Source organism: Tachypleus tridentatus, chromosome 11 (genome assembly GCF_004210375.1).
Source record: "Tachypleus tridentatus isolate NWPU-2018 chromosome 11, ASM421037v1, whole genome shotgun sequence".
NCBI classification, from domain to species: Eukaryota; Metazoa; Arthropoda; class Merostomata; order Xiphosura; family Limulidae; genus Tachypleus; species Tachypleus tridentatus.
The window spans coordinates 43160364-43186746 of NC_134835.1; the positions used below are offsets into that span (position 1 = coordinate 43160364).

Below are 26383 nucleotides of genomic sequence, written 5' to 3' on the forward strand. Positions count from 1 at the left end.
TTTTCATCCACACTGCAATATTTTATTCTGACAATCTATACATTCGTGCCAATATGTTCAAAATGAAAAATACTCCAAGAAAACCTAAATTACAAAAACATTTATGTCAAAAAGTTATATACAATGGACTATACAGGATAACAGTTCAGTTACCAAACATAAGCAATGTCCCAAAATGATATTGTTAAAAAAAAATCAACCACACAAATGTAGAAAAAACATTGCAAATGTTTAAGTTAAGCAAAGGAGTTACATTTTTTGTTGATACCAACAAAAGTCTGATCTTATGGCCAACTAAAGAATATGTGATTTTACCTTTTCTCTGACTTTACTCTGAGAAAAGAAGTTACTCAGTTGAATGGTTAAGAAATTTTGTTGGGCTGTATTACAGTTCTTTTCTTCCCTTTTCAGCCAAAGATGATGAACAGCAAATTTTCCAATTGAATTACTTCCAACTGTTTGCCAATGATAACATAAACCTAAACTTAAAATCAGTTACTATTTATAATTCTTGATAGTTTAAATGAAAATTTTGAGCACAGTTGAAAATGTATTAACCCTTTCAAACAACTTTTATTTTCTAACCACACATTAAAAAAGATGCTTTAAATAATTTTTTACCAGATAATGTAACACTAAGACTACCTGCTATACTTGTATCATGGAAATAGTTTGTTTTCTATTTTCCTTATATCACTGGAGATTTCTTTTACCATCATCAATCTAAAATTTAAAAGTTTCTTTATCAACATCACTCTTCAGATTTCTATCAGTTTGTTATTTGTTGAAAACCCCTGAAACTGAATGAATGGAGATTACTGAAGCACATCTTTAGCCACCACAACAAATGGTAGAAGTAACTGAAGGGGTCATACCATAACTGAAACGTTTTTTAAACACAGTTCAAACCTAGTAAACTTCAATTGTTGTGATTGCTTCCAAAGCTTAGTATGTCAAATATGAAAATTAATATTCCTATTATGCCACTAGAAAGGCTTATTATAAAAATCAGTCCAAAAATATTCAAATTTTAAGTTATTAGCACATAATGTTGTAATGGGCATACTGAAATGGTCAGTCTCATACTAGCTATTCGTTGGACAAGATTTACGTGTATGACCTGAAAATAACAAAAACAAAAATTACATATGCACAGATATTGAAATACAGAAATGATACAAACACAATAAAATAAACAAGTTAAAACTAATATATATAAATACAAAAATGCAAATATTTATCAGGAAAAGCAATGATTAAGGTAAACCAAAACCATGTTACAAAGAATTCTTGTAAGTAGTAAATGACATTAAAGTTTGTTTTTAAATTCAATATCATATTTTTCATAAATAGTTGTCTAATTGCTACCAAGAGTTGCTAATTTTATAAGTTATAAACATACAACTGCAACAGTACTTCTAAGAGGTCACCACAGATCATAATATCTACAAATATTTCCTTCCTATAACTTAAAATGTCCAGGAATCACAATATGAAGTACCTGATGTAGTAATTTGCAGAATCAATTATATAAGTATTTAAAAAAGAGAAAACACTACACTTTCAAAGAAAATGTTACTTTTTAAGAGTATATATACTCCTATATTTCTATTGGTTTGGCTGTCAAACTGACCAGCCACTGTATTCATGTTTTATTCATCATGAAAGTGCAATGAGTAACAGTAACAATGGCTTATTAAGTTTTTTTTTATCTCGACATGCAACACATTGACCACACTGATAAAGAACAATAATCTAAGGTTAATGTAATCAGCTCAGTATTTGTTTGTATTGTACCACAGATTTATAAGTTACATTACTGTGATATTTCATGTTAATTTTAGACCACTAAATGAGCCTTTTAAACTACACCTTAGTAACTAAAATCACAGCTATGTGTTATATCTTATACATGCAAAAAAACAACAAATACACCATATTTCAATTTGACTAAATAAAATGTTAAACTTAGTAATTTTAGAACTCCTTAAGTATTTATACTATAACATTTGATGCAGTACATGTACCTTCACAAAATTTGGTATACTTCAGTAAAGACTACAAACCTTTTGTACATAAAAAATTAGGGTTTTTTTTAATGAAGTATTTTTAAGAATAATTTGTTTGTGAAAATAGAGTCACCTTCTTTACTAGTCTGAGTGTGAAGTGATTTTCATGTTATGATTAAAAAAAGTATTCTTTGTTTCAAAAATCTCAAATATTATTTATGTAATCTCTAAAACCTCCTAAATACATATCAAACATTTGTTTTCAGTAAAACTTTACATTTTTTTTGTTATTTTCTCTATCTTAACTCTATGAGGTCTGTCATTTTGACTGACCTTGTAACCATCATAAAAAATCAGGAAAATAAAGTATACTTTTTCATTTTAGAATGACTTTAAATTGTAAAATTAAAACACAAGTGTTTATTTTAATAACTTAATTTCATAATATTACACATTTATATATACTTATTATTTTTATTATATTGACCTTCCCTCATGCCTAGAAGTTGTATTGACACAGTGTTCACTCACTAGTCTAACCATACCCAATAACAAAAAACTGACCTTTAGTCTTTATAAATGACCTTTCTTAGCTGTGCTTTCATAGACCAGTATTTAGTAAAATACTATCACATTTCAATTATTATACATTATACTCTGCTGGCCAAAATCTTAAGGTCAATTATCATAAAGAAAAAATATGCATTTTGCATTGTTAGACTCAACCACTTATTTGAGAAAGATGAAAATAAGAAGAGAAAATAAAAAAACTTTTTAGCATTTAATAGAGAAAATGTGAACACCATGAAATTAGCCTTAATACTTAGTAGCTGGTTAAAAGTTTAAGACCATACTGAAACAAAGCATTAATTGGTAAACACATAACAAAATTTAGTCATTTTTGTTCAAACATTAGCGTTGTCAACATCTCCCACTGACATCTCCTGTGTTACATTGGGTAAAAACAAGGCAAATGCTAAAAAGTTGACAGAGTTTGAACGTGGCAGAATTGTCGAGCTGCAAAAGCAAGGTCTCTCTCAACGTACCATCGCTGGTGAGATTAGGCGTAGTAAAACTGCTGTTGCAAATTTCTTAAAAGACCTTGAGGGATATGGAATGAGAATTTCACATGGTCGACCCAAGAAGGAGGAGGATTGACACTAGCTGATTGTCAAACCAGATTAAGGCCCTTACAGACACAGAATGCAGCTCAAAAACAATAAGACGGTATCTACGAGAAAAAGGCTTTAAACATTGTAAACATCTTCAAAGGCCACGCCTCCTTCCACACCACAAAACAGCTCAATTAAACTTTGCTGAGAAGCACCAAACATGGGACATAGAAAAGTGGAAGGTTTTGTTCTCTGATGAGAAAAAATTTAACCTGGATGGTTCAGATGGCTTCCAATGTTACTGGCATGATAAGGATATCCCACTGGAGACGTTTTCTACATGACACAGTGGAGGAGGTTCCATCACGATCTGGGGTGTTTTCTCCTTCCACAGAACAATGGAACTTTGGGTTATACAGGGGTGTCAAACAGCAGCTGGCTACATTGGCATGTTGGAGAAAGCATCCTTATTGACTGAAGGCTCTCGCTTGTGTGGAAATGACTGGATCTTTCAGCAGGACAATGCTGCAATCCACAATGCTTAGAAGACAAAGTACTTTTTCATGGCGAATAACGTGATTCTTTTGGACTATCCAGCATGTTCGTCCGAACTGAACCCCATGGAAAATGTTTGGGGGTGGATGGCAAGGGAAGTCTATAGAAATAGACGTCAATTCCAAACAGTGCATGATCTTTGTGAAGCCATCTTCACCACTTGGAATAACATTCCAGCCAGCCTTTTGCAAATGCTTATATTGGCCATGCCAAAGCAAATGTTTGAAATTATTCGCAATGATGGCCGTGCAACTCACTACTGAAACCTCTTGTTGAGCATTTCCTACCTTGTGTAGGACTTTTTTTTGGTATGGTCTTAAACTTTTGACCAGATAATATTTAGGCTAATTTCATAGTGTTCACATTTTCCCTATTAAATGCTAAAAAAGTTTTTTATTTTTATTTTCCCTTTTCTTATGTTCATCTTTCGAAGCTCTACTCAAATAAGTGATTGGGTCTAACAATGCAAAATGCATATTTCTTTTTCATGTTCATTGGCCTTACGATTTTTGCCAGCAGTGTATATCTATATACACTATTACTATTTCCAAATAAGTTCTAAACTTATTTTTCTTAAAACATAGAACTGTAAATAAATAAGTATAGGTCAACGTTTGTAATCATTTGCTGCTTTAGGTTGCTAAGACTTTTTCAAACTTTGCACATGGAGGTTGTGAAACGAAATAAATTTGTTAAGATTTTGTATATATATAATTGAAATAACCAAAAAAAAACATAATTAACTATACTGATACTATTGAATTCCATTATAATTCATTGAGCTAACTAAGCTATATTTTGTCTGAAAAAAATATTATTTCAACCACACTAAAGGTGGTTTTCACAGTAAGAATAAAAACATTTCTTTCATATTATAGTTTTTATATTTCATCTCCATAGCCTTTAGAATGTCTGATGAATATATTGTTTTTAGTAAAAATTTATTTTATCTCTTAGTTGATCTACCCTCACAATAAATTTATTGAAACAATCAATAAACAGAGAAAGAAAAAAATTAAACATACAAAATAAAATTAATCCCTTTCTATATAAAATGACTGCAACTTGTAACAGACACTTACAGCTACTTCTTGAAGTAGCCTCAGCTTTCTAACCCTTTCACATGTCAGTTTGTTTTTAATTATATTACTTAATAATGTCTTTGGGCTCTTTCTAACTACAACACTGGGAGAACTTACAGTAACCGAGTTACAATCATAGTGAGCTTGAGCTGGTCCGGTCCTGTGAATTTTTTCCTACTTTTTGTTGTCTAACCTAAGGAGTTTCTCATTTTTACATTTCAGTTACTTTGCTCAAAAAATAAAAAGTATTCATAAAAAATAAGAAATTCTGAGTTTATATTAGTGTTGAAGTCTTTTTCACTAATTCGTATGTGAGAGTATTCCATATGAGCATTAATTGTTTCATACTGTGTTGACCTTCCACAAATTCATTAATGTCCTTTTCAAATATGCATTTGAGACCATTTACAAGAATGTCTCAAAACTACTACATTTAACTGGCTTTCAAATCATCACATAAACAATGAAGCTGTGATTAAATGTCTTCTTAAAGCCACCAAAATAAGATAACAGAATAAGGAATATTTTAAAGAAAAAACAGTTCTCTCTATTGGTGATAAATAATGGAACAGTTATGTCAGAGAAAATTACTGACATTTTGTGAAACACAGAATGATATGGAGGAAATGGCATGTCCTCAAAGGTTTATACTTTATTGATATTTTAATTGGAGGTTCTAAATTTACAGTTGGTCTCTTAATATCAACAGTATACTGGACATTCAGAAAACCATATAATGGTAGAAAGTCTAAAAGGGTAGTATAGTGTTCAGAGACATAACGTGACACACGTACATGAAGACCGAGAATTTTTTACATACTTCCTTTTGAAATTGAGAAGTTAAAATCTGGATAAAATATAAATAAAAAACATATTTTGATGTCACAATTATTAATATACACTGATAATAAAGTTGCTTAATTAAATTTTGAATGTAACTACATAAAAGGCCACAACGTATGCACTGTGACCCAGATACTGTTATAAGGTTAAAGAATCTTCAACAATCCTCACAGAATACAAACTTTATAACAGAAAAAAATTAAGCTCTACTAGAACTAGGATGAGAAATTTACCTTCCTGTCCACATATACCACACTTTCTCTTTCTTTTTGTCCCTTGCTTCATGTTTTTCCCTACAGAAGGTACTGTCGGGGGTCTTCTGACACCTCGCCCTCGACCCCCACCTACACATACAAAATAAAAATCAACAAATTTAGTGAAAAACATCAAACTTTAGTATCTTCTAAATCCAACTTATGAAAATACTAAATCCACTATTTAAAAATACAATGATAACCTTGTGTAACATCACCTACATGCATCCTTTAGTCTTAGTAATATACTGCTGTACCTACATAACTTATGTTATATGCAACAAAACCCTTTCTTTTTTTTATGTATATTTTACTATCAGAACTCAAATTAGAGAACGTGGTTAGTATCTGAACTTGGTAATAAAACTTATTAATTCTTACTGTCATGTTATAATATACCTGTTGATAACACACTGTTGATGAATTTACAAAACAATCTGGTATAGGAATTTATGAAGTAATACATAATTTCCTGCACTGGACCGAATTGGCAAAATTTGTTTGTGTATACATTGTTTTAAAATAAGTTTACTTTCCCTTAACATACACAAAACTATGTTTAGGACTAAAGCTACTTTCTCTGTAACAGAAAACAGTACAATTTTAAAGGTAGTAGCTCCGTCCAAACAATTTCTGAATGTGTAATCACAAAACAAATATCAATTTCATTTAATTTTAAAACTCTGTTCATTTTAAGTATTTTTTTCAAGTCAGAAAAGGATAACACTAACAATTCTGCTAGGTAAAAATAGTGATAATCTCATAATCAGAGCATTGGTATCATACAGATAAGGCCACAGGTGAAATGGTTCTAGATTTTAATAAAACACTACTGCAAACCCATAAACATAATATTGCAAATATGTTTAGATAAATTGTATTTATCACTATTCTTATCCTTTGAAAGTTGTGTGTATGCATTTATATATAACACTTCAGAAACTTTAAAATATAAAAATATCAGAATAGCCTGAATTATTTCTGACCTTGCAAGATGTTAACACAGCAAACTGCTAAATAATTAATTCTAGCAAGCTGTAAAATAAAATTAAAAATATAAACACCTTTATTACTTTACCAGTCACTTACTTTGTGACACTAAGCTTAGAGTTTAAAGTTTACTCTTTTTTTTCTGACTTCAGCAAAGTCAATGACAAAACAGACTAATACCAACCTCGACTGGCTGAGAAAGATGAACCAGCAAGAACTCCATCTGCCCACTGGAAGAACTGACACTGTTGTCCTTGGGGTTTGGCACACACGTAAAACTGACGTCCTTTGTTTGGTCCTTCCTTCTGGACTGTTAAACTGAAATGAAACAATCACCTTTTATTAAGTTTCTGTGACATTAATAAAAATAAAATAAAAAATAAACTATTTTACTTATGATTACTGTGCTATGCTCTGCAGTATAACATCTCACGACAAACAATATAATGTTCATTTACACTTTTTATTAATCAGTGTCTAATTAAAATATTACTGGTCTTTGATTATTCTGAAACTATTTATAGATTAAAAAAATGCTACACCCAGTTCACTGATCATAATGAAAAATATTAAATGTATAATGGCTTTTATATATATAAACTTCACAAAATGTTTAAATGTTTTAAGAAATTATGATTCATAATATGAAAGAGGAATAAAACTGTTTGAAAATATACTCTTCAAAAAAAAGAAATGCAAAAGGCAAAATTTGAGACATATTGTTAACAAGTTTATTCCGGGTAGTTCTGTATGACGTGTGAAACTTTGCACATTCACTGCTGAACATCCAAAGTCTGCAAAGACTAAGTCCACGCTCACTAGTTGAAATTTAACATCACTCAACGTCAATAATGAGTATGCCCCCTGTGAACATCAATAATTGCTTGGCATCTCCTGCCCATGGAAGCGATGAGATGATGAATCACATCCTGTGGAATGGCTGTCCACTCAGCCTGCAAAGCTGTTGCAAGCCGAGGTAGAGTCTGCGGTTGAGGTTGTCGCCGTCGCAGAAGTCAGTCCAACTCGTCCCAAAGATGTTTGATGGGGTTTAAACCTGGTAATTTGGAGGGCCAGGGAAGAACATTGATGTTGTGGTGTCTCAAGAAGACAGTGTGAGGACGGGCGTTGTCATGTTGAAAAACGTCGTTGACGTTCACCATGATGGGTTGCACATGGGGCCTAAGAATCTCGTCGACAATTGGGTAAGGTCTGATCATAAATCCTACGCAGCCCTGGTAGGGTTGAGGCAGTAGACGTTGCAGTGGTGGTCCTATCCCGAAGGTGACGTAACCGGATGTAGCGATATTGTGCGGGCGTGGTCACACGAGGTCTGCCAGATCGTGGATGGTCACAAGTTCATCCATGTTGTTGGTGACAATTCCATAGCCTTGTGATGGTGCTTGGGTGGACATAGTTGCTCTAGCAACATCTGATCGAGATTCGCCTGCTTCCAAGCAACCAATGGTGTTGTTGCATTGTGCTTCAGTCAGTCTTGGCGTAACTGTATTGCGTGTTGGTGGCTTAACACTGAGCTATGGAAACCGAGAACTCATCACTTTTATAGGGATTTTGCACATGTTGCACTTGCAGAACATGCAGATCTCTCAAACAAATTTATTGGACACGAATGCATTTTGGCGAAAAATCCGATGTTTTCCTCCGTTTTCAAAGTGCACAACTTTTATTGTCATTTTGGTCTGACAATCAGTGCCTTAACACGTGTAACATCACATACTCTGAACTTGTAACGTTATTACATATATTTCTCTTTAAAATAACAAAAATACCCCTTTTGCATTTCTTTTTTTGAAGAAAATATTAAATTACTTATAAATAAAATTAAAACTTAGTTTATGTGTATAAGCAGAACTAAAAATCCTTTAAGATAAAATTAAACACATAATACATGAGAATGCTTACAGTTTTGCAACACCACCACACTGACAGTGCACATCTTGGTGATTCAATGCCTCGTAATTCAAATTGTTGCCATTTGATGACCTACAAAAGATAGATAAATGTGAACTGTTATACAAGATTTAGTACTACACAGAAAGAAACAAATCTGTCACACATACAATGGTTACTTTTAACAAACTGCTCATTTTTGTTAGAATACTTTAAATGAACTGCTAATCAGATGATGATCAAATTGATGAAAAATATCTTCTTTAGTTCTAATTAAGCCTACTCAACTGAGACCATTGGCCATTTTTCTTTCTGGTCGTCAATACCCAATTATTTTCTTCAAACGAAACTCACAAAACAGAAAGAACTAATATAAAGAAGCTTTATGTTCTGTTTACCATAAGCTATGAGAGAGAAGTATATATTAATAACATAATCAACACAGATACCTTACAGTATACTCTTTTATCTCTTAATTCTCATATCCCTATTTGTCACTTCTTTTCATAGCCCAAAGAAAACAAACTGAAACAATATGTATAATTTCAAGGCTTTAGAACTTCAATAAATATTTCATCCAAACAAAATAAAGAGCTATAAAAATAACTCAGTTGATAATAAGAAATAACAAAACATAAAACATAAGAAAAGAATAATACAGCAAAACAAGTTATGTTTAAACCTTATGAGATCTTGGTCAGAAGACATCGGGGTTGCACCATCATCTGCCCACAAAAAGAAGTTGCATTCATTTTCTCTTTTACCACACCTATAAAACTGTCTTCCTGGAAAAAACAAGATATAATAATAAATTTGGTTTAAAGATAAACCACCTAATTCAAATTACAGAAACAAATATTTGTTTTACACAGCTATTTGAAATGTATAACATGATGATTCAAATACTTCAATCTTTCTTACAAACATTTGAGATGTACAAAATGAAACAATCAGATATTTTAGAAATGTTCATTTTATAAGTATCTAAAGTATAGTAGATAAAGTCACATATTTAACAATCTTTTTATACACGTCTGAAGCATACATAATGGATCACTAAACCATGTTATGTTGGAAGTTTTTTGACATATTACAAATTAATGAAGCAAAACATGACACAGTAATATAAAGATTTGTGATATAAATAACATGAACAGTAAGTTCAAAATTCAAAATTAATCAGAATAGAAAATTAAATTTTAGCAGTATCCTAAAGAACAGACTGCCCAAGTTTAAATAATGAGCCAAAGAAATAACAAATATAGTTTGAATTTGATGTATCATCAGTTAAAGAATGGTTACATTGCATTACAATATAAGGTCTACTCTATTTACTTCACTCCTCCAAACAGTACTGGAGCTGCGGGTGTGGAGAAACAGTTACAGTGGTAGCAGTGAATGGAAAACCTGATTAGATCTCTACATCATTTTTTCATCACTGAATTTCACTTTTTGGCAAAGAAGAAAAAACACTAGCATATAAATATAGTCTAAGTGTTTACCTGTTGTTGATTGCCACAGTCATGTAACATTTAAAAAATATCCAGTACTGATGCTATTAATTCATTCTTCAAAATTATTCAGCAAACAAGCTGTTTGGGATACTAAAAACATGAAGCCCTATCTATTTTTTCAATTCACCATTTGTTAATGTTACACATTTTTCACGTTCTATGTAAGTTCATTTTCGTGAGTAACATGTACAACAAACTTTACAACTGTAAGAAGGATGGTTTCTTTTCCTTGTCTTCATCCAGAGTTACTAATGAGGAGTGGAATTCCAATCAAACAGTATAACTCAGTAACAAGGGGTAAACTGTATGCCAGATTTGGCTTCACCTGAATGTTTAGCATATGTTTCCCTATATAATAACTTAGAAAGATTCCTATTAGAACTAACTTTTACTTTAACAGCATATATTATACTATAAATAGATGTTGTTACAATAACATCATCACATCTGATCATGTCACCTTGAAGACATGAACATTTGTATCTACCACAAAGTTTAAACTTGCATAAGAACAACTTTCTACTTGACTGTCCTGCACATGGGGTTAGAAATTATAGAATTTTTAGCCTCTAGCTTCATTTTCTTAATTTCCAAATTCTAAAAATTAAGTTCTCAAAAGGTCGGGTCCTAAAAAAAAATTCTGTATTGTATCTCTTTGGCACAATTATTCATGTTAATTTATCTCCTCATATCCACAAATCATTTATCTACATTCATTTGCTCACTAATTCATCAGTAAACAAACCAACAGCAAGATAATCCATTCTCACAAGATGATATGGCACCTAGAAAAAAAAATCTTCTCATAAGAGTATAGTGAAAAACCAATTTATACCTATTGTAACACCTACCCTTTAACATCTGATCAACCATTGAAGGAACAGAACTATTATTTACCTCTCTCTACATGGGATCAGTCAAATTAACTGATCACATAACCACTCTGTACTTATTTCAAATTGTTACAGTTTTGATATTACTAGCTTTTAATATGGTATGAGTATCTTAAAAAATTTAGCAGACTTTTGGTAAACATTGCCTTTTACACAGAGAAAAATCAGATTTTTTTAACAAAGTGCTTTTAATGAACTAAAATAAAAGATTTGTCCATGAATATATCATGACTTTTTTTTTTTACTAGTATGAGTGCAAAGTTATTTTCATGCTAAGATTAAGACTATTACTTTTCTTCACCTCAAAAACCTCAAATTTCATTTACACAATCTCCAAAACATTTTAAACACATTTCAAGTGTTTTCAGTAAAAACTTTATATTTTGTGTTATTTAATCTATCTTAACTCTATACGAGGCTAGTCAATTTGATTGATATTGTAACTATAAAAAAATAAAAAACAACCTAAATTACCCTTTTTATTTTTGAGAATTACTTCAAATTGTAACATGAAACTGTTTATTTGCCCAAAGTAGCTTTAAACTAGTAACAGTATACACTTAAGTTTTACTGTTTTCTTGCTCTTTGAACCATGTCTAACTACTACTGTAGTAGAACATTTAGTGCCATTATAAGTTATAAATCACTTGAGGAACATGGACCTTACATTACGCTGCTGAATAATATCAATCGCAAACTACTCCAAGCTGCTCCCCATGTGCCTCACAAAATTGTTTTTATCAATTTTATCTAATCTAACCTTAACTAACTTAGAGGGATTCCTATTTTTACATTTCAGTTACTTTTATAGTAACAAATAAAAATACACACGAAAAACAAGAAATAAAATTTTTAATCAATGTGTTCTTTTTTTTTTTATATGCAAAAACGGCTTGTTTGGGTTGAGAAAATATTTTACATAGAAGAGCGAACAACGTTTCGACCTTCTATGTAAAATATTTTCTCGACCCAAACGAGCCGTTTTTGCATATAAATTTCTCAACAAGTGGGTTTCTCGACATCATTGATTGTTCTTTTTTTGTTGTTCACTGTGAATGGTACTTAACCCTACTTTTTTATATTAATGGTAGTAGTGAACAAAATAATTTTTATTTAATTAAATAATCCACCAAAGAAAATGAATACTAATAAGCAAAATGCAGGCAATTTCCTCTAACTATGACAATTTTTCCTAGCTTTTTAACTATGCAACAAGAGCTATAATAAATTCTTCCAAGCTTCCACCTTTCTCATTGGAAATAAACTTGTACTAAAAGAGAAATAAATAATTTTCTGTTCATAACACAATGTAATACAATATGTCTTTTGACAGAAATAAAACTAATACATTCTAGTGATTAAGAGTAATATAACATTAAACATATGAAAGAACTATTAACAAATCCTGAAAGACAGGATGTGGCATGTGGGTGTGGCAAGAGGGCTCTGATCTTTTATTTGATAGCTCTGTAACCAAACAAGATTGAAGGTTATAAAACTTACATTTTGTCTCAGCAATGTTGATTTTATAGTGATTTATTTGTGTTAAATTTTGTATCTATTAGAGAGGTGGTCAATAAATTAGAGAAGAAGGATTGCCAAGAAAAAAAAAGTTAAATTTCTCATATGAGAGTAAATTCTGGATTTTTAAAATAATTTCTCATAAAATTCAGAACTTGAAACTTATATACTACTAAAATATGGATTATTAGTTACGAGTTTATGTTATACTAATTCATATGACATAAACAAAAACTAGTTTGACTAAATTTTCAGTCTAAGTCACATTTACAGTAAAGAATGTCCATGGTGAGATGGTTAAAACACTTTTTTGTTTAGAATTCTAGTACAAAATGTGTTTGTTAATTGTTTTACACAAAGATACACAACGGATTATCTGTACTGTGCCTATCACATGGATCAAAATGTAGTTTTCAAAATTTATGTCACTAGAGATAATGATAAAAAAACCTCCTTCATCTGACAAACCATTCAATTTGAAATTGTATACTTCACTGATACTATTTCTACCCACTTGAAAAGTTGCACTGACAACATTGATGTTTATAAAGCAGCATAGAAGAATAGATAAAATTATGAAAATGCCAGTTCATAACATTACACTTATTGTACTGCTATTTTACTAATTTATCACTGTAAGTTTGGTATCAAACTGTAGATTATAATTTAAGTTTTCATATTGCACATTATTTAATTTCTAAATTTAAAAGTAAATATTAAACAAACACACCTAAACTTTGATTTTTATGAGTTATGTGGTATGTTGAAGGCAGTACTGGTTCAAATTAGATATTTGTGATATCAAAGTACAAAGTCTTACAGTTTTTTACAAAGTAAGAACTGAAATCACCAATACTGACAAGATAGGATATAAAATAAAAATCTTTTATCCTCTCTATTTACTATGCTATCACTATATTTAGTGAATGAAATAAATGGCTTCTCCTCACCTCTTTCCATTTTTGGAAACAGTCCCTTACATGCACTTACTTCTATATATGACATGTAAATAATTAATCAGAAGCTCAGAAAGTCCCCTTGGTGATTTTTTCAGCCATTCTCAAATGTAATAGTGCCCTCTCTTTCTTTCCACATAAACCTTCCTGCTAGTAAGTTGAGTCTTTAGTGTGTTCATGATTTTGTATTTTATTTGAAACAGATAAAGCTAATTATTAAACTTGATAAATTTTAATGAAATTCTATGGTATTAATGAAGTAATTTATGGGTTTTTGGTTATTCAAATGTATATATAAAACCTAAAAAAAATATTTTGTTTCACATCCTCCATTGCAAAATTCTTAAGGCTTAGCAAGCTAAAACAAGCAACAAAGTACAAAGGTTCTACCTCGAAGGATAATTGTTTGCTTCACTTCTTTCTTTACTGTTTTATGTTTTAAGAAAAATAAGTTAAAGAACTTGTTTGTAAATAGTAACAATCTATAAACATATAGTTTATAGTAATTGAAATGTGAATGTATTTTACCAAATACTAACCAACTAAAACAATCAATATAGGTCACTTCGTGAAAACTAAAGATCAGTTTTATAGTATTGAATACAGTAACATGTACTGCATCATTGTAACTTCTGTATTGTTAGCCAGACAAAGCTGAAAGGTCAATATAATAAAAGTAATAAATTTATATAAATGAATAATGTTACAAATTTTAAGTTATTTAGTCTAAACATTTATGTTTTTGTTTTATAATATGTCGTGAATCTAGAATGAAAAAGGCATAATCTATATGTATTTCCTAATTCTATACAGAGGTTATGAGATTAGTCAAATTGACTGAAGCCAAACAGAGATTTGTTAGTGAAAATAAAGTTTTTCTTAAGAAACATTTGAAAAAACTATCTGGAAATTATAAGGATTTTGCACATGAAATTTGAAAAATTTCTGATGTGAAAAAATTAAAATGATAATTACTTTGCAGGTCAGATAGGTAACATGCAAAAATAAAAAAGGCATCGAAAAACACTGATTAACAAACCTTAAACTTAATAAAAAATATGATATTTTACTGATAATCTGTCAAGTTTTGTGAACATATGCTTAGTAATTTAAAAGTAATAGCATGAAAACTATAATAAGCACAAAATGGTTATTAGGTCAGTCCCAGGTACCAAGTCCATGCTGAAGGAATTAATATGATGTCAAGTAAATGAAACAAGGTGTTGTGAATTAGACAATGATACTTTTATATGTTGATAGATCAAAGCTTCTTCACTGTTGAAATGATACCCATGGTGGAAAACAGCCTCAAAAATTAGTTTCAAACTTCACCATAAAAGCTCAATAACATTTAAATTTGGTAAACATGGTGATAAAGTTTGGTATTAAAACTCTTCCTCGTGTTCCTTGAACCAATTTAACAAATTCAACAGTATTATTTGGTGTATTATCTTGATGAAATAAATCAGCTCCATTTGGAAACACAGAATACACCACAGGAGGCATTTGGTCTCCAATAAGTTAAATAAGCACTTGCTGTTATCTTAACTTTCTGAACTATTCCAATAAAAAGCTGTCCATATTATCACAGACCCATTCTAGGTTGTAAAGTTTTCATTTTTTGGTTTCTGCTACGCATAAATATATTTATTTGATTAGAAAAATGTAAAAGAGGGACTATCTGACCAAACCACATATTTTCATTGACCTTTGGTCAAATTTTTATTTCCTTGACGCAACTTTACTTAGGTTTTTTGCATTTTTTGTGTAGAGGTTTCTGAATGGTAGATATACTATTGTAACCCATGTGGAGTTCCCCTGAGTTGCTATGATAGTTTGTTAGAGACTATAAGTGACATCTGTGAACACTTCAGATGCTGTGTCAGTTGTTTTCACCACATTACTCATGTTAATAATTCTTAATCTTGATTTGTTCAAATTAATTTTTTTACCACAGTTACATTTTTCTGATGTTATTTTACTTTTAACATCTATGCTGACATAATTTTTTACACTGTTCCTTGGGATAAGTTAATTATTTAACAGTATATATCACTGAGAGTCTAGCAAGGTTTCACAATGTGTCTCTCTGGAAATCTGACATTTTTTTTCAGTTTGGAATTTTTACAACTCATGCCTTTTTGGAAAACTGACATACAATTTCAATACAGCATTTTTACAATTCATGCCTCTTTAGAAATCTGACCTATCTTTTTAGCATAGCATTTTTAAAACCCATGCTTCTTTGCACATCTGAAATACCCTAAAAGACTGTCAATCTTATAACCTTTCTCTGGAGAAAACAAAAAACTGCTTACATAAAGACAATGCAAGAACGTTGAATAATGTACTTCAAATCTGCAATATTTTATTTTCCCTTCTTATAGACACCAAAACTTGGAATGAAAAGAAAAAAGGTGACATGCTTCCACTATTTTGTTCAACCCTTCTATGTTCATCAGTTATTAGCAGTTATCTGTCGTGACATATTTATTATCATTTTTTGATGAATAAAATTTTGCTATATCTAAGCATTCACTATGACAGTGGCATAAAAAATTACTTTAAAATACATTCCATAGAAACTTTTCATTTAACGACAAGTTTATACAGCATAACTAGCTAACAGAATCTGAGCACATACCCATATTTGGTCCATTTTTCTTGACTGTCAATAGTAATGCTGTTTCACCACATTTACAGACAATGTCTTGTTGACCAAGTTGGTCCAGTACATTTGACTGGTTTAGTTGTCTGTGAACAGAAAACAAATGTCACAACTACTTATGTAAAAATTAGAGGATTAAATGATATTTAACTTAAATCAACACTGCTTTTATAATACAGGAACATTCTAGATATACAGAAAATGTTCATAATGTAAAAGTCAGTCTTTATTCACAGCATGAGCTGTACGTTATTAGTATATACCATTAGCTGAAAACTACACAAATGCATATAATTTACTGGTGCTATTAATGTATAAAATTATTATTAGAATATACAGTAAAGCAAACACACTACTTAAAAACTTGTGTATAAAATACATATACAGCACGATGATGATTTAAAAGGTAAAAGTCATTACCATACCTAAGAACAGCTCTTGAAACTGATGTCCTTTGAGAAGATAGACCAACGACACTGTTTTGAAATGAAGAGACTAGTCTCTGAGGTTGAGCATTTGTAGTAGTAGAGTTTTGAGAATATAAGGGTCTAACATCTGCACTAAGGCTTCCAGCTCCCACTGACTCAAATCCACTGTCACCAGTGGTACTACAGTATGAATCATTTCTTCTTGAACTGTAACCATGAGTTCCAGTCTGGAATGACCTTTCACTTTGCTCATTAGATTCTAAATATAATGCAAATGATACTTATTCACTTATGTGCTATGAACTGGACATCTGAATTAATTCAAGACTCTGATCAAGTGTGGTAAAAGTTTAAAAATAGAGTTTTTAACCATTTTAGATTGTCTCTTACAGATGGAAAAAAAGAAGAGAGATTGCAATTAAAAAATTAGATTTGCTAACAAAGGATGTAATAGGTTTAATTAAAAGAAAAGCATAAAAAATTTAAATTAACCAGCATGACAAGAGATTAGAACATCAAAAAAGGATGTATGAGAAAAGGTTGGATGGAAATATAAAAATAGATAGTGAGGATTTCTTTAATTACATTAAGGGTAAATAAAACATCAGGACAGGAGTAAAGCCTTTGATAGATGACACAAGAAGGCTAATATCTAATAATTATGGGATTCTTGGGTTATTAAATTCTACTGTTTCTTAACTTGAACAACTGCAAGATGAAAACAAGTTTGAACAAGATAATCCTATTAATTTCAAGTTTGTTAAGAAAAATTAGAAAGTTTAAAGAAAAACAAATGTTATGGACCCAAGGATTTGAAAGAAATTAAGGATTGGATATGTGAACCACTTGCTACTATTTTTTCAAGGTCCTCACACAGTGGACAGGACAGAGAAGATTGGAAATTGGTTTGTGTTACTCCTCTTTTGAAATACTGGGGAAAAAACTATCCCAGTAGTTACAGGTCTATTAGTCTTACATCAACTTATTAATAAAAAAAACAAACAAAGAGTAAACTAAAGAATGTAAAGGCGTGTTAACAATATACAACTAATTACTAAGTGCAAAACAGCAGAATATGTTGGTAACTAAGACTGCCCTCCAATTTTGAGGCTTTATTGTGACCAAACAAACCTGATAAGTGCTGGTATTGAGTAAAAACCTTGTTTAGCAGCAGTACACAACAAACAATAACCCAAAGAAATAGTAGTTTTCAGTTTATCAAAAAACAGATACTTCATTGTAAAGGTAACATTTCAATCAAGACAGATAAAGCTGCCAACAGAAAGACTAAGTAAAATTTTGATCCCTCCTGTCTTGAAGTTTTTAAAAAATGTCATCTGAAATAAAAGTTAAAAATAATAAAAATACCCTCTTTAAAAACTTGTTCACAATGTTGTTCTCTTTAAAATAATATCAGTGAGGGTGTATTAATACAATAAAATCTTTATGATAAATCTACAGAAGTAAAAAGAAAAATACTGTAGGTTTTACTAAAAACAAAATGCTAAACATCTCCTATGTTTGTGTTATAGAAGGGTGACATTTAATTCAGCATTAGTTCAGTGTTTCAAAACAATGGTAGGTTTTACCGAGATTAATATTTTTGGGTTAGAGAGAGAGAGAGAGGTCCAAGATCCAAATTACCTCTTCATAAGTACAGTATCACAAAAAACTGGTTTTACTAAGGCTTACTAAACGTTAAACACTTAATCTCAGTAATGTATAGATTTAGAGTGAGTTCCAACAACTAAAATTTCCATAGGTCTAGTGTTACAAAGAAATGACAGGTTACACTGGACTTAATAAACATCAAACACTTAATCTCACCTGTGTTTGGGTTAGAGAGAGGTCTGACACCTAGAGTCTCCATAAGTCTAGTATCACAACCACCTAAACAGCCAGAAAACCTTTCAACAAAACAACATAATTTATTAGTATACACTGTAATAAGAAATCTGGTAACGCAGCAAACTCTAAGACAGTTATTATAACTGAAATGAGCATTTAGATGTTTACGTACAGCTAAATTCCACATGAAATTTACCAAATTTTTTGTTTTGAATTTTGCACAAAGCTACATCAGGGCTATCTGAGCTAGCCATCCCTAATTTTGCAGTGTAATATTAGAGGGAAAGCAGCTATTCATCACCACCCACCTCCAACTCTTGGGTTATTCTTTTACCAATGAATAGTGGGATTGACCATCACATTATAATGCCCCATGGCTTAAAGGATGAGCACATTTGATGTGATAGGGGTTTAAACCCATGACACTCAAATTCCGAGTCAAGCACCCTAACCACTTGGCTATGCAGGGCCTGCCAAACCTGACTGAAACTTCAAATTATAACTAAACTTATTTCATTGCCATGGTAAAAGTTTTAATGTTTTTTTAAACAGAATCTACATTAAAATTCATTTTTTTAATTCCTTTTCTACCAGAAACATCACATACAGTTTTAAATTTTTGTCAATAGTCCAATATTGTACCCAGTATCATAAAATACTTAATTTTCAAAAACAAAACAACAAATTCTCTTTTAAAAGACAAAAATATCTCATTAACTGATGAAATCAAAGTATTCATAATACTTTTTGATACATAAAACTTTGTTAATGAACAAGCTGAAACTGAAAAGATGAAAAAAAACTGTACCAAGGTAGAAAGATGATAACACAAAGTGTTACTAATTAACATTAGATGTTAATCAACATGCAGAAATATAGTTTGCACTTACTCATCTGGATAGAAAGGTGATAAAGATCCTCTCTTCACTCTAAAATGTAGTTTCTGAACACGTTTAGGATGACACTAAATTGTTAAGAAAACAAAGACATAAATCTGACTTACTAAAATGTTATCACTTTAATCAAAAAAGAGCAGCTAAGCAAAGAATCAGAGGCTACAGAAAATTATATCAAAACTATTACACCCTTCACATAATTCTAACCTAAAGGTTATTTTAAGATAAAACAAAATCAAAAATCAAACATATGTATATAAAATAGAGGGGCATCATTTAAATAGAAATATGTAAATAAAACAACAGCAAGAAAAATAGATAAAGAAAATAACCATTCAGACTTTTTAGGATAGCCTGTCTAAGGTAAACCCTATAAAAATGTGGTAGAGAAATGGTTGGTTGTTATACTACATCCAGGTCTGGATTAATATGAGGTTCACAAGGCCACGGACTAAGATCCTGCACTTTTAGGGGCCTCACACTTTCATGACTATATATTAATATAATGGATAACAATGAATTAAAAATTTTGAACCATCAAAAATAAATAACATAGTATGAAATGAACTATCTTCAATGTGCATTCAACAGGAAATCAAATAATGTTCACAATTTCATTACAATTTTATCCTTTTGATAGTTTTAATGCAGACAGTTTGCATTATTAATTGCCAATACAACAGAATGAAATAATAGTAGAATAGACATCCTTAATATTCTCAAATTACTAATGACATTAAGTGGATTTCAGTAAAACAGTGTTAATGTTTAAAACTGTATATTATTTTATCCCCAGTTTTTGTCCCAGTAAATTTCAAGTTGATTCTAAAATATTTTAAGCTGAAATCAAATTAGACAGATTATTTTATAACAAGCATTGACACAAATAACTATTTTAAAGGATTTATGATACTAATTACAAGTGACTTACTTCTGAACACAAGGAGTTTTCTACCACAATGTTTTCAACAAATCCAGGAAGCCAAAGAGCACTACGACACTGGGGAAATCCCATACAAGACAGAAAAATCCTACAGAAAACCATGCATGAAAACTGAAATAACATATTTTAAAAAACTCCTTCTTAAAAGTGTTTAATAACAAGAAAAATGTATATAATGCAGTAACAAATTCACAATTATTCAACAAATGAAAGACTTCTAGTTCTTTTATCAATAAATTCATGTTTTATAAGCAAGTTTCATGCTATTAAATTTAGGTAGAAATTTTAGTTAACTGTTCTGTAGAGTCTTAAAAATTAATATATGTGTTTGTAAAATTTGTAAATCAGCAATGTAATCATAAATTTTATTAAGCCAAGTGCACACGTTCAAGAAGTTTTCTCCAGATGTTTCACATAATGTTAAGCTGTTGATAACTCATTTGTACTTAAAATGAAATCTGTAGCATTATATTTTACATTCTGTCTCAAAAAATTTATATCAATTATGAATATTTTTTATTAATTACTTTTTCCTTACTTATTTTGCCACAAGTTTTAGGCTATTTGAATGAAAGCTATTGCTTATTGGCAGACCATAACTATGTAACAAAACAAAAATGACTGAACAAAAGCTGCACCACATTTTTTAGGTTTAACATATTTAATGACACAAAATACCCACGTTTTATGATTGGTTTGTTTTATATGAGACATCCACACCAAACTACACACGAGCTATCTGTGGTAGCCCTCCATACTGATAGATAGTGAAAGTAGGCAGTCAACATCCCCCACCATAAACTCTTAAACTACTCTAATTAAATAGCTGGATTTCACTGTCATCCTCACAACATCCCCAAGGCTCTAAAGTGCAAAGGACTGTTTTATTTTTTTAGCAACAACAGGACACAAATCATTATATATCCTAGGATCTGTATTTGGAATGCTAACCACTAGGCCATGATCGTTCCCTTTTCGAATTTAATACTGTACTAGTCAAAATACAGAACTTTTATAATTAGCATCAAAATAAAAATCTTCTACCCTTGGCCATTCTTCCTGTTTCTTATTACAATATCAGCACTGCCACACCTTGGACACTTCATAACAGGATGCAAGCCACTATCTTCTATAGCTACAAAAGACAAGATAACAATGTGTGAGGTATGTTTTTGTTAACATTAATAAAAAAACATTTTGCTTCAAAGATGACCCAATAGTAAAAATTCTTAAGAAACAAAGTTTTTCTCAGTAAAAAATTATCAGTATTACGATTGGCAAAATATGATTATTCTTGTAAATAAGTTACAAAAAGAATTATATCGTAATAAGATAATTCATATTTATTTTCATATTTAACAGGCCATTATTAATGTTATTGTTTTGATCAATAATATCCAGTTAAATTAAAGTCATCAGTATGCAAACAGTTTACTTTGAACAAACCTAGTTAATACTGTAAGAACAAGTACAAAATGGACCATAAAAAAGAAATTTTCAGATGAAGAGTTAGAGTTGACAAAAACTAGATTATGACTAAAGTTCACAAATTCAAAAAAACTTAGAATTACCAATTACCATGTCCAATGCCAAAACTCTGGTATATATTCTATGCAAGTTACTTATTAACTATTTCCATAAAGGACTGGACAACTTGACTAACTTTGTAACCATCAGTTTCCATGATATTAAATGTTCAGTAAATATTACAAATCTTTTGTACAAAAAGAAAATTAGATTTTGAAATTAAGTATTTTTACTTCACATCTGTCTGTGAATATACTGAATTAAGATGTGGACTGGTATAAGTGAAAAGTAATATTTAAGTTACAAAATACTTTTTAAAAATTTCCAAACTTTATTTGTGTAGCATTTAAAACTTCCTAACTAAATATCAAACTTTTTCAGTAGAACTTTACACTTTGTTATTTTCTCTAATCTAACTCTATATAAACATAATTTGACTGGCTTTGTCACTACCAGTAAAAATATTAAGTTACCTTTATCACTTTCTAAAATAACTACAAATTATAAAAGAAAATTATAAGTGTTTGTCCTAAATACCTTAAGGCTTGTAAGGTGCTGCTACTGTTTATATTAATTTTATTGTTCCTTAAACCATGTCTAATAATCTTGCCACACAAGATGCAAATTACTCTGTAAATAATTACCTCATTTTACTGCACTGAATAATGTAAAACATGAACTGTTTGTGAGCATATCTTGTGAATAATTTACTCATCTATTTTTCATTATCTTACCTAACAGGTTCCTAATTTTTACATTTTAGTTACTTTTATAACTATAAGTAAATAATATATATGAAAAACAGGCCTCACAGTCATGTGAAAAAGTTCGGACACCCTATGAAAGCCTGTGTATTTTTGTAACATTTTTGGACACATAGATATTTAATTTCAATATTTAAAATACTGAGAGATTATAGGAATATAACTAAATAATTAAAACTGAAGGAAAGACTTTTCAAGATCTTCTGTACATGTAATTCTACAAAAATGCATATTCTAACTGAGGAAAAGGTTAGGACACCCTACCTAGTGTTATTCCCTTTGGCTGAAATAACTGCAGTGAGACGCTTCTTGTAGCCATCTACCAGTCTCTGACATCAGTCTGAAGAAAGTTTGCCCCACTCCTCAATGCAGAATTCTTTCAGCTGTGAGATGTTTGAGGGGTTTCTTGCATATTCAGCCTGTTTCAAGTCACCCCACAGCATCACAATGGGATTAAGATCTGGGCTTTGACCCAGCCATTCCAGGACTTTCCATTTCTTAGTTTTCAGCCAGTCCTTGGTGGATTTACTGGTATGTTTTGGATCATTGTCGTGTTGCAGGGTTTGGTTCCACTTCAGCTTCAATTTTCTTACAGATGGTCTCAAATAATCCTCAAGCACCCTCTGATACACAGTAGAATTCATGGTGGATTCTATGATTGTAAGCTGTCCAGGTCCTGTTGCAGCAAAGCAGCCCCAAACCATGACACTTCCACCTCCATGCTTCACAGTTGGTATGAGATGCTTTTCCTGGAATGCTGTATTTGGTTTATGCCAAACGTGTCCTCTGTTCTGGTGTCCAAATAATTCAATTTTGGACTCATCTGTCCAAAGAACATTATTCCAGAAGTCCTGGTCTTTGTCTACATTCTCTCTGGCAAACTTCAGTCTGGCCTTGATGTTCCTCTTAGAGAGCAAAGATTTCCTCCTTGCATACCTCCCATGCAAGTTAAACTTGTGCAGTCTCTTTCTGATTGTAGAGGCATGCACTTTCACATCAACAGTAGCCAGAGCCTGCTGTAGGTTCCATTATCACATGCTTGGGTGTTTGGAGACCTCTTTTAGCATTTTGCAATCTGCTCCCGAAGTAAACTTGCTTAGACAACCAAACCTGGGAGTTGTTTTGAAAGCCCTCCACTTGTTGACTATTTTCCAGACAGTGGAATGGCTGATTTCAAAATCATTTGGGATCTTTTCAAATCCCTCACCAGACTCATAAGCTGCTACAATTTTTATTTCTGAAGGCCTCAGACAGTACATTTGCTCTCACCATGGTGCTCACTCTCACTTCAACAGTCAGGAACACACCAAACTAAATGTCTGAGGTTTAAATAGGGCAAGCTTCATTCAAAATGCTGAGTAACGATCTTCTAATCATGTCCACCTAGTGTGATACACCTGTGTGAGTTGAGCCATTTTAAGTGGGAATAAATGTGAGGGTGTCCTAACTTTTTTCCTCAGAATACGTATTTTTGTAGAATTACATTTACAGAAGATCTTGAAAAGTCTTTTCTTCAGTTGTAATTGTTTAGTTATATTCCTATAATTTCCCAGTGGTTTAAATATTGAGATTAAATATCTATATATTTATGCACAAAGCTAACAACATCCCACAATTATTACAATTTAGCTGGCTTTTATAAGGACAAAAGAGGCTTGAATTAATTCCCTTTGTCAGTCGACCTGAACAACATGAAATAAACTTTCAAACTGAATATGAACATGACAACGTTCTATACTAAAAACAACACATTTTACACTATTTGATAGATTTAAACTTTGCCTTTCTGTATATTATAAATGCTATAGCATAAAATAGAAGGAAGATTTTTTTGTCTTTGTTCAAAGTTAAGCACAAAGCTACACAATTTATCTGTGCTCTGCCAACCATGGTTATTAAAACCTAGTTTCTAGTGCTGTAAGTCCACAGACATCCCATTATGCCACTACAGGGGAAAAAGAATTACTGGCAATTTATAAAAGAGCATATGATGGGTGGGTGAAGCAAGTGAAACTGATTTTCTTGTTTATGACCGTAAAGAAATAGCATCAAAGGCTAAACAATTAGACTTTGTTTTAGTAATATCTTTTATTATAATGAGAGATTTGTATTAAAATCCTCACTTCAGAGAAGGGTGGTTAATAAATTAAAGAGGAGGGTGGACCTGATTCTCATACCTGAGAAGTTAAAGATTTAAATATTTCCTTATAAAATGAAAAAGTTAATATATATATAATATTGAAATTTGATTTTTAACTATACTTTCATGCCAAGTTTATTTGCATATATTGATAACAAATAATTTTAACTAAATTTTAAATGTATCTCTGTAAAAGATCATGACATGCACACTCCGACTTACCCATGGCATTAGTGGTAATACCTGTTACTGATCCCATTACATGATTTATAATAATTAGATAGTTTTAGTAACATAAAATGGGTTTGAGTGAACTTAGTAGCTAATATTAAGATAACTCTGCTTCCTAATGTCAACACTGGACATTCAAACACCAACTTTCATGGGAATAAACTGATTAGAAAATTACAAAGTTGAATGATAAATTAAACAAACAGAAAAAGATAACAAAAATTATTTGAAAAAAAAGTATTGATGTGCCCTTTAATACTTACGATCAGGAACAAACTCTTGGGGTTCTCCAATATACTGAGCCAATGCCTCATCCAACCTGTTTGCCTAGTTAAAGCAATAATAATTTTACTACAATGGGCATAGTGAGTATATCAGTATCAATGTATGTAACCAAAACTCCTGTGCCATCTATAGAATGGTACCACAAACAAAAATCCATAAAATATTTCATCACACTTGGGGTATTCAAGATTGAGACATTTGTAAAAACTGTGGTACATGCAACAACCATTTCTTTATAATGGAATACAATTTTAAATAAGTGTAACCTCCTCAAAACAAAAACATGCCTTTCACTAGGACTGTATGTAAAGGTTTTGATCATATCTTTGTTAATGTAACATTTAAATGTAGTAATTAAATCTGGAGTTCTTAAAAACTACTACCTTTTCAATAAACAGCACCACTTTTAATATATAAAAGCATTACAGTTTATATCTGTAAAATTTATGAAAGTTTTAAGCTCTGTGCATTGAATCATTTTGATGCAATAAGCTGCATAAGAATAAAGAGTACAATCCAAACACTTTTCCACTGCAGTATTTCCAAATAAAGAAAAATCCTTTTTCAGAAAATGTTAACTTTTTATAAATTTTTGTAATTATTAGTGCAAACAGCTGTCTGTGGTGGAGCATTTCTACTATTACAAAGCAATTATATTATAAAAATCATGCTAAACAGATGCACTGCAGATTAGTTAATATACATGTTGCAAATTATTTAAAAACAAGAAGAAATGTTTAAAATAATTTCTTTAATTTCTAAACGTTACCATGTTTTAGACTCATTTGTGTTTTTATTTGTGTTAATTGTCAATTATGACTTTAAAATACATTCATTGGAATTTCATAACTTTCATTAATTATTTAATTATTTTCATACAGAAGTAACCTATGCACACTCTTTAAAGATTAGAACTATCCATGCAATTTTTCAACCATCAACTTAACTTACATTAAAAGTATTGAAGTATAGTACATACATAACAAATTATCTCATAACTGCATTTTTCACAAAAA

At 30.9% G+C, this 26383-nt stretch overlaps 1 protein-coding gene across 2 annotated transcripts in view; it reads right to left on the minus strand.

The window, feature by feature from the left end:
• Positions 1 to 26383, minus strand: part of Top3alpha (topoisomerase 3-alpha) — an 81769-nt gene continuing 55386 nt past the window's right edge. For both annotated transcript variants that reach the window (XM_076467061.1, XM_076467062.1), the window contains 12 exons: positions 25346 to 25409; positions 21465 to 21555; positions 20409 to 20508; positions 19472 to 19545; positions 18561 to 18640; positions 16731 to 16992; positions 16282 to 16391; positions 9436 to 9538; positions 8766 to 8846; positions 7030 to 7163; positions 5835 to 5945; positions 1 to 1120 (listed from right to left, as the gene is read on the minus strand). In XM_076467061.1, the coding sequence (XP_076323176.1) occupies positions 1086 to 1120; positions 5835 to 5945; positions 7030 to 7163; positions 8766 to 8846; positions 9436 to 9538; positions 16282 to 16391; positions 16731 to 16992; positions 18561 to 18640; positions 19472 to 19545; positions 20409 to 20508; positions 21465 to 21555; positions 25346 to 25409 (1245 nt within the window). In that variant the 3' untranslated portion in view covers positions 1 to 1085. The remainder of the gene's footprint in view (positions 1121 to 5834; positions 5946 to 7029; positions 7164 to 8765; positions 8847 to 9435; positions 9539 to 16281; positions 16392 to 16730; positions 16993 to 18560; positions 18641 to 19471; positions 19546 to 20408; positions 20509 to 21464; positions 21556 to 25345; positions 25410 to 26383) is intronic.